The sequence below is a fragment of the Octodon degus genome, unplaced genomic scaffold (genome assembly GCF_000260255.1).
Source record: "Octodon degus isolate 3935 unplaced genomic scaffold, OctDeg1.0 scaffold00017, whole genome shotgun sequence".
NCBI classification, from domain to species: domain Eukaryota; kingdom Metazoa; phylum Chordata; class Mammalia; order Rodentia; family Octodontidae; genus Octodon; species Octodon degus.
Genome location: NW_004524593.1, coordinates 8,944,564 through 8,957,705, shown reverse-complemented (window position 1 = coordinate 8,957,705; position 13,142 = coordinate 8,944,564). Strand labels below are relative to the sequence as shown.

General features: G+C 37.9%; 1 protein-coding gene across 1 annotated transcript in view; it reads left to right on the top strand.

The window, feature by feature from the left end:
- Positions 1–12,702, top strand: part of Sccpdh (saccharopine dehydrogenase (putative)) — a 43,785-nt gene extending 31,083 nt beyond the window's left edge. Inside the window, exons 6-12 of the mRNA XM_004626822.2 lie at positions 1,194–1,324; positions 2,058–2,175; positions 3,099–3,218; positions 3,308–3,364; positions 8,451–8,562; positions 11,033–11,114; positions 12,057–12,702. Of these exons, the coding sequence (XP_004626879.1) occupies positions 1,194–1,324; positions 2,058–2,175; positions 3,099–3,218; positions 3,308–3,364; positions 8,451–8,562; positions 11,033–11,114; positions 12,057–12,162 (726 nt within the window). The 3' untranslated portion in view covers positions 12,163–12,702. The remainder of the gene's footprint in view (positions 1–1,193; positions 1,325–2,057; positions 2,176–3,098; positions 3,219–3,307; positions 3,365–8,450; positions 8,563–11,032; positions 11,115–12,056) is intronic.
- The last annotated feature ends 440 nt before the right edge of the window (positions 12,703–13,142 follow it).

The following is a 13,142-nucleotide window of genomic DNA, read 5'->3' as shown; positions in this document are numbered from 1 at the left end:
CCTATGTCTTCAAGAGTTCCAAAAAGTTAGTTTTGAAGTCTTTCCAAGTGACCTTGTTTATTTAAACTAGGTAACTAGGTAAACAGTGTAGACAGAAGGACATAATACAGTTATATACAATTCAGTGAAAAGTGAAGTTTAAATATATATGTAATCAAGAATGAAAAGGCCCACTTAGAAGTTAGGTGAAGAAGGAGCAGCACTGTGGCAATATATTCAAGGTCGCACCCTCCCTGTGCTCTCCTTGGTCACACTCATTCCTCCCTGCAGTAGAAGGTAGGGGTTGGAGAAGGTGATGGTGTTGAGACAGTGGAACACACTGAGAACTGAGAGTCCTGAAAAAGATGAAGGAGAACCTGGAGTATGAGCAAGTAAATACTAAGGGTTAAGAACTGGCTGCAGTACAAGCACCAAAGAACAGAGAAAAGAAATTAAAATATACATTGCCTAAGTGAACTTTGAATTTTAAAAAATATATATTTTAAGAAATTTAAAGTGGAAGGACAAATGTATAACATGGGCCTAGAAAAATAGATGTTGGAAACAGAAGGGGAACCCAGTGTAAGCAGATGGCCAGATGGACTGTATGCTGTATCTGTTGTCTATGTTGTACACAGGAGTGTGTCATGAACTTTTGAGTAATCAGCGCAGGCTAGCAATAGGATTGGACTGGCCAGTTTGGAAGGAATAGGATTAAATTGATTGAAAACGAGAGGATGAAACTGAGTTACTTATTATGAAGACCATGAATAATAGTAGGAAGAAAGATGAAATGATTTGTATGTCATGGCTTGAGTATGATTTAACCAATTAGTGTTAATACTGCCTAGCTACTCATGAGATTCATCTCAAAATTATTAAATAAGAGATTATGTCTTGCACAAATAGAAGTGAAATGTTGCTTTTTTATTAATTTTATTGAGAAATAGCAATGATACAAAATAGTTAGGATAGATATACAGCTATTTTCTCTTAATTCAATGAGAAGAAAGATTTGTACTAATAGTGTTTGGACAGGATATCATGTCTGCACCTTGTACTGTGAATAACTGCTACAAAGACAACAATATGCAATGTATTAATTATTGTAACTTTCCTGTTAACCTGTTGCTTGTAACAGTTGTAAGTTACTTGCTTTTATTTTTTGGTAATTGCCCCTTCAGATATGTTTAACTCTTGGAATATTTTTTTAGGGGATGTGTATTCATGACGGTACCTGGAAGTCAGCAATTTATGGTTTTGCATCTCAGAGTGGTTTGAGGAAACTACGAAATTCAGCAAACCTGAAACCCGTCCCCTTCATTGGTCCAAAGTTGAAGAAAAGGTATAATCTTTCAAAATATATTCTTTAATGTATCTAGTCTAGGTAAATTTTTGTTAAGTTCATCTGCTCCCCTCCCCCATTTTATAATGATACTGGGAATCAAACTCAGTACTTCACACTTGCCAGGCAGGTGCTGTGCTGCTGAGCTATATCCGTCACCCCCAGCTCAAGATTGTTTTCAAAGACAAAATATAATTAACACATTATCTTAAGCTTAAATACTTTACATGTAATAATACACATGATCTCAGCCAAAAGGCTGAGAAGTGATATAATAATACTTTTAAAAGTGATTTTTCAGATGACATTTCACTATTGACATCAAAATTGTCAGTTATGATTTTTGCAATAAAAGAAAGTGCCATCTTAAAATGTGATCTTAATGTAAATTAATCAGTCTCATTAGTAGCACTTTTATGAAAGAACTTTAGCAGACTTTAAGATTGACCTGCTGTAATGAGTGTTGTTTAAATCAATCTCTAGGGAAATTGATAGGATAAAACAGTTAAACTATGTTTAAGTGCTGATGGTATAAAGAATGACACTTGTTACTTGTTTGGTTGTATGTGATGAAAAGAACTCCCCAAATAAATTCTAATTAAAGCACACCCACCATTCTCATTCTTATTAATGACCCTACAAGGTTATTGATGTTTGTTTGAGAAATTTACTGGGTGACATTGTGGTTACTGTGATTAGAGGAAATTAAAATTTTCATGGGTCTGTCTTGCAGGTGGCCAGTTTCTTACTGTAGAGAACTCAGCACCTACTCCATTCCTTTCATGGGAGCTGATATGTCTGTCGTGAAGCGGACTCAGCGATACTTGCATGAAGTTTTGGAGGAATCACCAGTAAGGAAATATGGTTTATTAATACTGTATTCTGTGTTTATTACAGTTCCCCTATGTAATGTAGAATTTTTATGTTTATAGAGAAAAATAAGAGTGAGCTAAATAATTCATGTTTAGCTTCTAAATTGCATGAGTAGAACATTTTTCTTTGATGAGGTGGGCATAGGCTTACCTCATGGTTCAGATCTGGCCTGCTAAAAACCTTTTATTTTATTTATTTATTTATTTATTTTTGGCAGAACCGGGGATTGAACTCAGGCCCTGCGCTTGCCAGGGAAGTGCTTATTCCACTGAGCCATCTCCCTGGCCCCTAAAAACCTTTTAATGTAATGTGACAGCAGCAAATTCAGTACAACAGTCAATGTGTCATAAATACCCAGTAATCACAGCTTATTGCTTTTAGCTGCCATAGAACTTGGTTTATGAAGATGTCTGGGACACTGCGCGCACGCGCACACACACACACACACACACACACACACATATGCAAACACTCTCACACATACTGTCACCTCACTACCTCTGAAACACCGTTGTACTCTTTTTGGTGAGAGAAGTCTTTGTTCCCTCTTCAAGAGGAAAATGTATGTCAGGGTAAAAGGTGGAAGGTTCTCATAAAAGGAGCTATACGAGGAGTCTACATTCTCTAATACACTATTACTAAACTCAGGTATATTATGGATTATGGGGAGTGCTGTGCTCACGTAGGAGAAGCTAATTACCTCTTGTAATGATTTTTCTTAAAGTAGGCTCTTATCTGATTTCTGAACAGGCTTTCAGAATATAATGTCATAAAGTGAAAATATGAAACATAAAGGATTTCCATATTTATGACCAAATAATAACTGAAAAGAGCTACTGTTTTTGCGTTATTTGGTGCAAAATGTAGGGAGTAATATTCTGACTTCATTTTCTCAATATAGGTTCAGTATGCTGCTTACGTGGCTGTGGGAGGCATCACCTCTGTTATTAAGTTGATGTTTGCAGGACTTTTCTTTTTATTCTTTGTGAAGTTTGGCATTGGAAGGCAACTTCTCATAAAAGTAAGATTTTATGAAATTACATCTATAGAAGTCTCATTTCTCATGAATGTTTAAACTGATCACTGAGGGTGTGTTTCTTTTTCCTTTAGTTTCCATGGCTTTTCTCCTTTGGTTATTTTTCAAAACAAGGTCCAACACAAAAACAGGTAATCTTTTCTTTTCTATTCAGGTCTCTAAAGTGGCATTTTTCTTTATTTTGCTTTTATTCTTCCTCAGGATATTAACAATAATATCTAAACTTTGATGGAGGCATGTATATTGCAGCTATTCTTTTAAGTTATATTTTTATACTCCCTGTGGAAGTGTAGGTATTATTATTTCTATTTTACAGAAGAAACTAAGGCATGGAGAGGTTAAGAAAGTTACCTGTACTCCTACAGCTAGCAGAGATGAGAGCCAAGCCATCTGGCTCCAGAAATTGTTTTCTCTTTACTTCATAGAGGAAATATTTAGACTTGTCCATTTTTTCTTCTTTTCACTCTTTTTAAAAAGAATAAATCTCTTACTTGCCCCCAAATTTCACTTCCTCTTCCACATACCCTGGAGTCCCATGGCAGAGTTACCATGTATCCAGTGTTCCAACCCATATGACTGCCTCATTGTCTGCCACTTGCTGTACAGATTTCACCCTGAGTTAGGCCTTCACATTCAGCCTGCATCTCCTTTATGCCAGGCACTTGGGGCGGGGGTGCAAGGTGTGTGTATGTGTGTGTAATTTCACTGGTTAGCAGATGGTAGCTTTCAGGTTGTTTCCCTCTGGGTGGAATTCTAGCAGCATTCTCAATGGCTTTTTGCAAAAATCTACCCCAAACTTCTCATTGTGCAAATTATCCCAACCCTCTACCTCACTGAATGAATTGAGAGCATCTGTTGTGTCCCCCACACCTGCCCTTGCACCTGGTGTGTCATTGTTCCTGTCATTGCCGCTTTACTTTCTGGATGAGGCTAATTCCCCATCAGTGCTCCTAACAGCATAAGCATTTACTGCACTGTGGCCCCTGAGCTTTGTGCTTCACTTCTCAGTCCTCCAGCAATCATTGAAATGAAGTTATTGCTATCTACTTTTTACAGTTGAGAAAATAAATAGTGATGTTCTCTGCCTACATTCACATAGCTAGAATGTGGTAGGTCCCAAATTCATAGTTGCCTGTCTTAGCTGTGACTGTTTCTCTTGATCTCTTTTTCCTGGCTTCATCAGTTGATTGATCCTTTTTGGTCCTCTACACTCAACATCCTGCCACCTTATAAGTGTTCTCCTCATTCTCAAAACATGTTACTTGTCCAACCTAGGAATGAACCGTGGGCCTTTCCTTCACCCTTCTTTATCTCTTGCTGAAGTTATCAATGACTTTATAATTGCTGACTGCATGGAGTGCTTTTTAGTCCTTATTCAGTGTATTGTCATTGATCTTACTATTCTTTGAAAAATACTTGCTGCCTTTAGCTTCTCAGATAGTTGCTCTCTTAAGTTTACTCGCTCCTCTTCTCCTTTGCGTTGTTTTACCCTCATGTCATTCCCATTCCTCACATGTTGGTCATCTCTATGACTCCACTCTTGGCTCACTTCTCAGTCCTCTTAATAGGGCTATTTATTTATTTTTGAGACTGAGTCTGTCTGTCTGTCTGTCTCTGTCTCTCTGTCTCTCTCTATATATATATCTAGATATAGATAGATATAGATATAGATATAGATATAGATATAGATTTAAATTTATGTGCTTGGTACAGGGTCTCACTACACATCTTAGACTCATAGTGGTCCTCCTATTTTCAGCCTCCCCAGCGGTGGGATCACAGGCATGCACCACTCTACCCAGACTCGGTAGCTGGCTCAGTGCACCCATGGGCAGGGCCGGCACAGCATGTGGTGCCAGGGATCAAGCCCCAGTCCCTGTGCTTGCCTAAGCAGGCACTTAGTCTTCTGAGCTATAATCTCACTATAGAAGTCAAGCCAATCTTGAACTCACTGTGTAGTTTGGGCTGTCCTTGAACTCATGATCCTCCTGCCTCAGCCTCCCAGCTTGCTAGGATTACATGTATGTACCACTATACCTGGCACTCAGCAGCACCTTTAACAGGCTTATTTATATCTCCAAATTAATGTTTCCTGTTTTCTAGGACATATAACATATGGATACTTTAAATTCAGTGTGCCAAAATCTGAACTTCTTTCTCTCAAACTCTTCTTCCTTATTTTCCATCTCAGTTGCTAGCACTATCATCTGCCTAGGGAGAAATATACATCATCCTAGACTTCTCTCCAAACCCATCACAGCTGCCTGGTTTAGGCCCTTATCTCTCATTTGATTCTAATTGTAATAAAGTATACAAAACATAAAATTTACCATCTTAACCATTTTTTAGTTCAGAGCATTAAGTACATTGATATATTTGTGCAATGTACTCTCTACCCCTAAACTCATGTCTTGTAAAACTAAAACACTATGCTCACTGAATTATAATAATTCCCATTTTTCCCTCCCCTGGACCCTGACAACCACCATTCTGCTTGTTGTTGCTGTGAATTTGATTACTTCAGATGTGTCTGATAAATGGAGTCATGAAGTATTTGTCTTTTTGTGGCAAGCTTGTTTCACTGAGCCTGATTTCTTCAGAGTTCATCCATGTTGAATGTTATCTTTCATAATTTCCTTCCTTTTTAAGACTGAGTAAGGGCCAGAGATACAGCTCAGCAGCGTAAGCAACTCCCTGGCAAGCACAAGGTCATGAGTTGCCTGGTACCAAAAAAAAAAAAGGACTGAATAATTCTCAGTATGTGTATGGGCTGTGCTTTGTTTACCCGCTTGCCTGTGGGGCATAGTTGGGTTGCTTCCAGCTTTGGATGTTATGCATTGTGCTGCTGTGAACGTGAGTGTATAAATGTCATTTTGGGACCTTGCTCTAAATTCTTTTAGGTATGTGCCCTGAAGTAAAATTGCTGGGTTATTTGTGGGGAACCACTCAAAAGGTTTTCATAGAAGGTGGGCCATTTCACATTCCCACCAGCAGTCTCCATAGGTTCCACGTCGGATGTATGGCGCACACCTGTAATCTCAGCACTTGGGAGGCTGAGGCAGGAGGATCACTGTGAGTTTGAGGCCAGCCGGGGCTACATAGTGAGTTCAAGGTCAGCCTGAATTACAGAATGAGACTCCATCTCTGAAATAAAGCATTTAGTTTTGCCAGGATTGGTAGTGTATACCTGTAATCTCAGAACTTGGGAGGCTAGGGCAGGAGAGTCACAAGCTTAAGGCCAGCCTGGGCTACAGCTACATAGTCTCTGTCTCAAAACAAAACAATAAGTAAACCAATAAATAAATAAGAAGGGTTCTGTTCTAGTTTTTCTACATGTTAATATTTATTTTTGGGCGTTTTTTCTTTTTTGAGAGTTGTCATATTGCTTGTGGTTGCATTTTATGGTGGTTTTGATTTGCATTTCCCTAAGGATTAGTGGTATTGAACATCTCTTCATGTGCTTATTAGTCATGGATTTTCTTTGGAGAAATGTTTATTTAAGTCATCTTTTTAATTGGATGAATTTCTTTACTTTTCTTTTTGGATGAATTTCTTTGATGTTTAATTTTAGAAGTTTGTTTTAGGAGTTATCTGTTTTCTGGGTGTGAGTTTCGTATTATACTGGACTCCAGTCTTCTTGGCCCCAGAAACTGGTTCCACAGACTGGAGGTGGTAGAGTTTCAGTGATTCAGAGGTGTGTGCAGCCTAGATTCCTCACAGGCACAGTTCACAGTAGGCTTTGTACTCCTGTGAGAATCTTATGCCACTACTGGTCTGACAAGAGAAGCTCAGGCACTGAGGCTAGCAGTAGGGGGTGGCTGTAAACTTAGATGAAGTTTGGGTGCTCACCTCCTGTGCAGCCCAGTTCCTGTGAATATTTTCTCCCATGGGTGCCTTTGTATTCTTCTGTTAGTGTGTGCCTGTTTCTGGACTTAACTTTTCATAGTATTTCTGTGCTTTCTTTGTAACTCATCTTTTCAATGCAATCCAAGAGATCTCTGGAAGACAGAAAATCTGACCTTGTTATTGCCTTCTTTAAAACCACTTACTTCCCTGATTAGTGAGTTGCTTGGCAGTAATTCTTTACTGGAATTCTCTGTATCAGAATCAGGGCACTTTTTTTTTTTTTTTTAAGAATCAGGGAACTTTTAAAAAATATATAAACCCTAATCCACACTTAGAACACAAGTGGTGGGAATTCTGTCTCCAGAGGTGTGAGGCTACACTAGGCCCTTGATGCACTAGCTCTTGGTGGCGGATTTTCACCACCACTGGTTAATGTGGCCTACAAGAGGGTTAGTGTCACCTAGTGCAAATGCCACATCAGGGGAGATGACAAGTATGGCTTGTGCATCTTGACCTTATCTGCACCTTTTGAATTGTAAACTCTAGATACACCATGCTACTGAGTTTCTTCTTGCCTTTCAAGAATGGTTTCTCCTTCTTGAAATCCACCCTACTTTTCTATAATAAATTTCTATTAAAATGTGTGCATACATTTAAAAATCCTATCCTCTGCACCAGGATATTTAACAGGGTGATCCTCTGAGACTGTCCTGTATCTTTTACCTCAAGCCTTATATCATTATTAAATCTGATTATATTTGTCTCTGTCAACATATTGTAAGCTCCAGCAAAGGTAAGGACCAGATTTTATTTATATGTTGGGGCCTAACATAATATCTGGTCCTCAGTTGATACTTAATAAAAATATGATCATGACCGAATTATTTTTGCCTTATTCCTAAATATAGTGATTGTAAAAGATGGTGCGGTAAGTCCTCTAGAGTGTTTTAAGTTGAATTTTTACATTTTTAAGTTGTGCAGCTGTGTATGCATCTCAGACCTTTATTTCATGATTTGCTTGTTACTTTTGTCGTCATGGCAGGTAACTAAGTTTAGATATCCATGTTCTGCCTTCTGTATAAAAACTACCTCCAGTTTTTCTTTTTGAACTGCCTATATTAATGGTGCTGTCATATTTTAAGACAGTCTTTAAGAATTGTTTTTATCTTTTCTGTTTATCTCTCCCCACTACCAGTCATCAAAACTTATAACCTCAAAGAATTAACTTTACTCGTGTGTAAAGCCTGTAGAAGATAATGTTGATATTTTTATCTTTTGACAATGTCTCATGAAGTACAATATCCGATTTTATTGTGTTTCAGGAGAAAATGACATATTTATTAAATGAGCCCTTTGCTTTCTTTTTCACAGATAGATGGCTCATCATTTACGATGACATTCTTTGGTCAAGGCTATAGCCAAGGCCTTAGCACCGATAAGAACAAACCAAATGTCAAAATTTGTACTCAAGTGAAAGGACCAGGTATTTTACATATGTTTTAAGAACGCTTGGGAGTTTTAGATTGTCTTAGACTATAAAGCTAGTATTCTGTCACAGTAATACTCTTTTTTTTTTTTTCCGGTACTGGGGATTGAATTCAGAACTTTGCGCTTGCCAGGCAAGTGCTTATTCTACTGAGCTCTCTCCCTGGTCCAGTATATTCTTTTAAAAGCTTAATTGTTGTAGAAACAAATTTGCATGAGTTATTTACATTTAAAGTTTCTGTTAACTGAGGGTTGAAGTTATTAGTATAAACCAGTTGCATTAGTGCAACCTTGCTTCTGGTCATCTTTTTCAGTATTATTCAGTAATTCAGAGCCACAGTTTTGAATCGTTATTAAGAAAGGGGCCAGTTGATGTTTTACCCATTTTAGTCTCATAGTTAAGCACCATAATTACAGCAGTCAAACCTGTCACACATTATTTGTAGACTTTGTTTTTTTTTTTTTTTTTTTTTTTTTTTAGACTTTGAATACCTTGACATTGTTTATAAAAATGTGTGTGCACATGTGTATTTTTCAAAATAGTGATTTGGCTTGTTAGAAGGATCTTTTGACAAACAGTAACAGCAACAATGAAAATCCGAAAGAATTTTTGCTGTAAAATTTAGAGGACTGTATGGAGCCAGCGCCCTTAATGAATTATACTATCAGTGTAATTGCTGTTGTCCTTAAGGGCTCACAGGGGCTTTTAGTCAAAGCCTGATATATGGTCCTGATATACTTGCATCTTGCCTCCTTTTCAAATTCCCAACTGGCTTTTTAAAGTAAGTTGACTACAAGGGATCATAAACATATGGTGAATGTTTAAAAAATATATTGCAATAAAGGACACATTGCCATTAATTCCCCTAAAATACTCCCTTTTGCTTCAAATACACTTGTCCCATCATCCCACCGCTCTCTGAAGCAGTTCTGGAAGTCCTCTTTTTATGAGCATCTTTAGCATGATTAAAAAATATGGTGAATGTGGTTGCCAGGTGTCATTGAACAGAAAGGCAGACTCAGAAAAATAATAGTGTGTTCTCATCTACTGAATTCACCAGATTTGGTCCTGCGTAGCTTCTGGCTCTTCTACAGTCAAAATGATGATGAGAGGAAAATGTTTTGAGTCAGTTCCAAACATTGAGGCAGCCATAAGAACAACATGAAAGAGGCCTTTCAGAATGCTTTAGGAGGTGGCAAGAATGATGCCTAAGTATGTTCAAAGTTAGGGGAAGGATTGTGAGAGATCAACAGCAATGTGTTCTTGGGATTAGGGATTAAACCCAGGACTTTTGCACCTAGCTACATTTCCCCAGCTCTTGTGTGTTGTTTTTTTTTTTGTTTGTTTTGTTTTGTTTTTTTGTTTTTTTAGACAAGGTCTTATTAAGTTGCTGAATTGCCCAGAATGGGCTTGAACTTGTGATCTTCTGTTTTAGGCTCCCAGAGTGCTGGGATAATCAGTTGTTTTTTGTCAATACTGGAAGTTGTTTAAGTATGTGAATCTCTCGTGGTAGTATACATCCTTGATCCTAGCTGCTTAGGAGGCTGAGACAGGAAGATCTTCAGTTTGAGGACACCCTGACAATTTAGCACAAACCTGTTTCAAAATCCGGATTGGGCATAGGTCAGTGGTACAGTCCTTGTTTAGCATGTGCAAAGCTGTGAATTCAATCCCTGGTACCACCACCATCCAACAGAAAGTTAATAGAGGTCAGCTTAGTGTGTATATGGGGAGATAAAAATCCAGGAATAATTAGCTTCAAATATTAAGAAGCAGTGCACCATAGTGAGCAAAAGCACGGTCTCTGAGCCGGCTGCCCGAGTGTGCCTGCAGCGTCCGTGCCTTACGTTGTGTTAGGACAAGGTGCGGTGGCCATGCTTCAGTGTCCTCATCTGCAAGATGGGATAAAAGCAGACTTATCCTTGTAAAAGTAACTGAAAACTTAGCTTAGTAGATTAAAACACTAAATGTATAGTTTCTCACCCTTATACATGTAATAAATCCAGGCTGAGCATCTGAAATTTGAAATGCTCCAAAATCCAAAACATTTTGATCATCAATAGGCCACCACAAATGGAAAATTCTACACCTGACCTCATAGACAAAGTGCAGGTGTGCTAAAAATTTTTGTTCAAAATTATCTCCAGGTGATGTCTATTAAGTGTACTGGAAACAAATGAATTTCATACATGGACTTGGACCCCATCCCTCATATATCTTATTGTGTACACGCAGATATTTAAAAAATTGAAATTTAAGAAACAAGTGTTTTAGATGAAGAATATTCAACTGTACTAAATAAATATCAATTATTATTTTTGTAAAATGACCAGAATATCTATTGGAAAAAAATTCTATTTGCCTACATAAGATACACAATCTGCTGTTTCATTTTTGAGTGTTGTTGAATGCAAACTATTAAGTTGATTAAAACACTGTCTTTTCCTTAATCACCTGTTTTCCGCAGAGGCTGGCTATGTGACCACCCCCATAGCTATGGTTCAGGCAGCCATGACTCTTCTCAGTGAGGCCTCTGATCTTCCTAAAACGTAAGTTTGGTTTTCTTCTAGTGAGAATTTTCTATCTGGGTTATATTTTTTTTATATTTGATTCTCAGGTTTTGGGTTTGCTCAAAGGATTTATAGTTCTGTTGATTCAAAGATACAGGCTAGTTAAAGTAGGGAGAAGGTCAGTTGTTTACTAGCCTTTGTGAATAACTGTAAAGGTAAAGGAGAAGAGACAGAGAAGTCTGAGAGCCTTGTGAAGTGACTTCACTTTCCTTACAAAAATAGCTCCAGGCCAGAGCCCATTATTCAGAAAAAGTTCCTGTTGTTAAGTAGTATCAAGGGGAGCCTCTCATCAGTGCTGGGTGATCTGTGAGCTGGATCCAGCTCCTGGCTGGATGGTTATCACATGCACTTTACTGGAACACTTAGCTGTTACCCTGAAACTAGACCTGCAGCTGAGAAATCAGGTATAACCTGAAACAATAGAAGTTTTATTTAATAAAAGTAAAATTTGTATGTACTACAACCTAATACAAATTTTCAGATACTTATATATACCCTTTGAAAACATTTGGTGTTAGCTAATGAAGAAACGTTTTCAATTGTTGAGTCTTCCCAAATCTGAAGACTTTTTTGCAAAATCAGAGATTGAACTCAGGCCCCTGCGCTTGCCAGGCAAGCACTTATTCCACTGAGCCATCTCCCCTCGACTGTTTAAAAGCAGCAGCACGCACACACACTGATAGTATGGCTCCCAAGCGGCCAATGGCATCAGAACGGTCTCACCAGGAACTGAGCCAGTCTCAGCTGTGACACTGATTTCTCTTGGAAAATAGCCATTTATTCTTTTGGCTGATTTTAGGACTAGAACCCAAACCAGCCACAATAGTATAAAGACTTGGGTTTTCAGGAATTCTGCAGGAATTGAGTAACACAGAAGCTGGAGAGGAAAGATATGAGCTATTTTCTCTTGTTGTTTTACAGGGGCGGGGTCTTCACACCTGGTGCAGCTTTCTCCAGAACAAAATTGATTGACAGACTCAACCAGCGTGGTATTGAATTTAGCATCATTAGCAGCTCTGAAGTCTAAATATTTGAAGATTAACTGAAGTCATACTAGCATGAATTAACAGCTTCTATATTTGATATTTTAAATTCTCCTATAAGCCTATGTGATATGTGGAAAAGATTATCAGATCTAAAGTATCTACACATTAAAAGCAGGAAATTACTAGCTGACCTTAAACTTCACATCCCAGCTGATTTTATGACTTTATTGCTTGTAAGAGAAAACTAATATTTGACTTACTTTATCACTGAAGTGTTCCTGATGAATTTTTATGAATGAGCTGGTAGGTCCGGTGGTGGCGGAGATGTCCTTGTGTGTCGCTAAAGGCATTCCTTGTGGGAGTGCTTGGCCTGGCGCTTAGCTAGGGCAGTCCCTGCCACCTTGCTTGCTGTGGGATCAAATGGGACCTCACCCTCCAGTGAGTTTCTCTACCTACTGTGTGAGCTTTTGCTAAATGAAACAGCACTTTTTTTCTACTTAGTCTGGTTTTTCACCTGTCTGCACTGACTGATTTGGGACTGTTACCTAAGTTGAATAATAAAGAGTTGTCAATGATGGGTTTTTTTGTTTGGACCTTCCTGTGTGTATAGTGGTAGATATGTGCTGCTTTACATGATGAGCCTGCATACAGCCAGTAATTTCTTGACATTTTTTTTCTTTCCCTAGTTCTATACCTTTAAATAGTTTTAAGAAGGAAGCTTGTACATTTCTATTGATCTTTACTGCTTAAGCAGAATTTTTCTCTAGTTTTTATATTTGAACTACATTTTTTTTAATTTTAAAAAGAAAAAAATAACAAGGACGAAAACAAAGCACTCTAAGACAATAAAAGTAGTATAGGATTTCAAAACAACAGAAAATTAACAATGGTTGTTATATCACATATTGTTATCAGATTTGTTGCTCATACTACACGGTACAGGCATGTAAGATCAATGAGTTAAAACTAACTCTTATTTTCCATAAACCTTGAATTATTTTTCCTTTCCTTTTTATTTTTA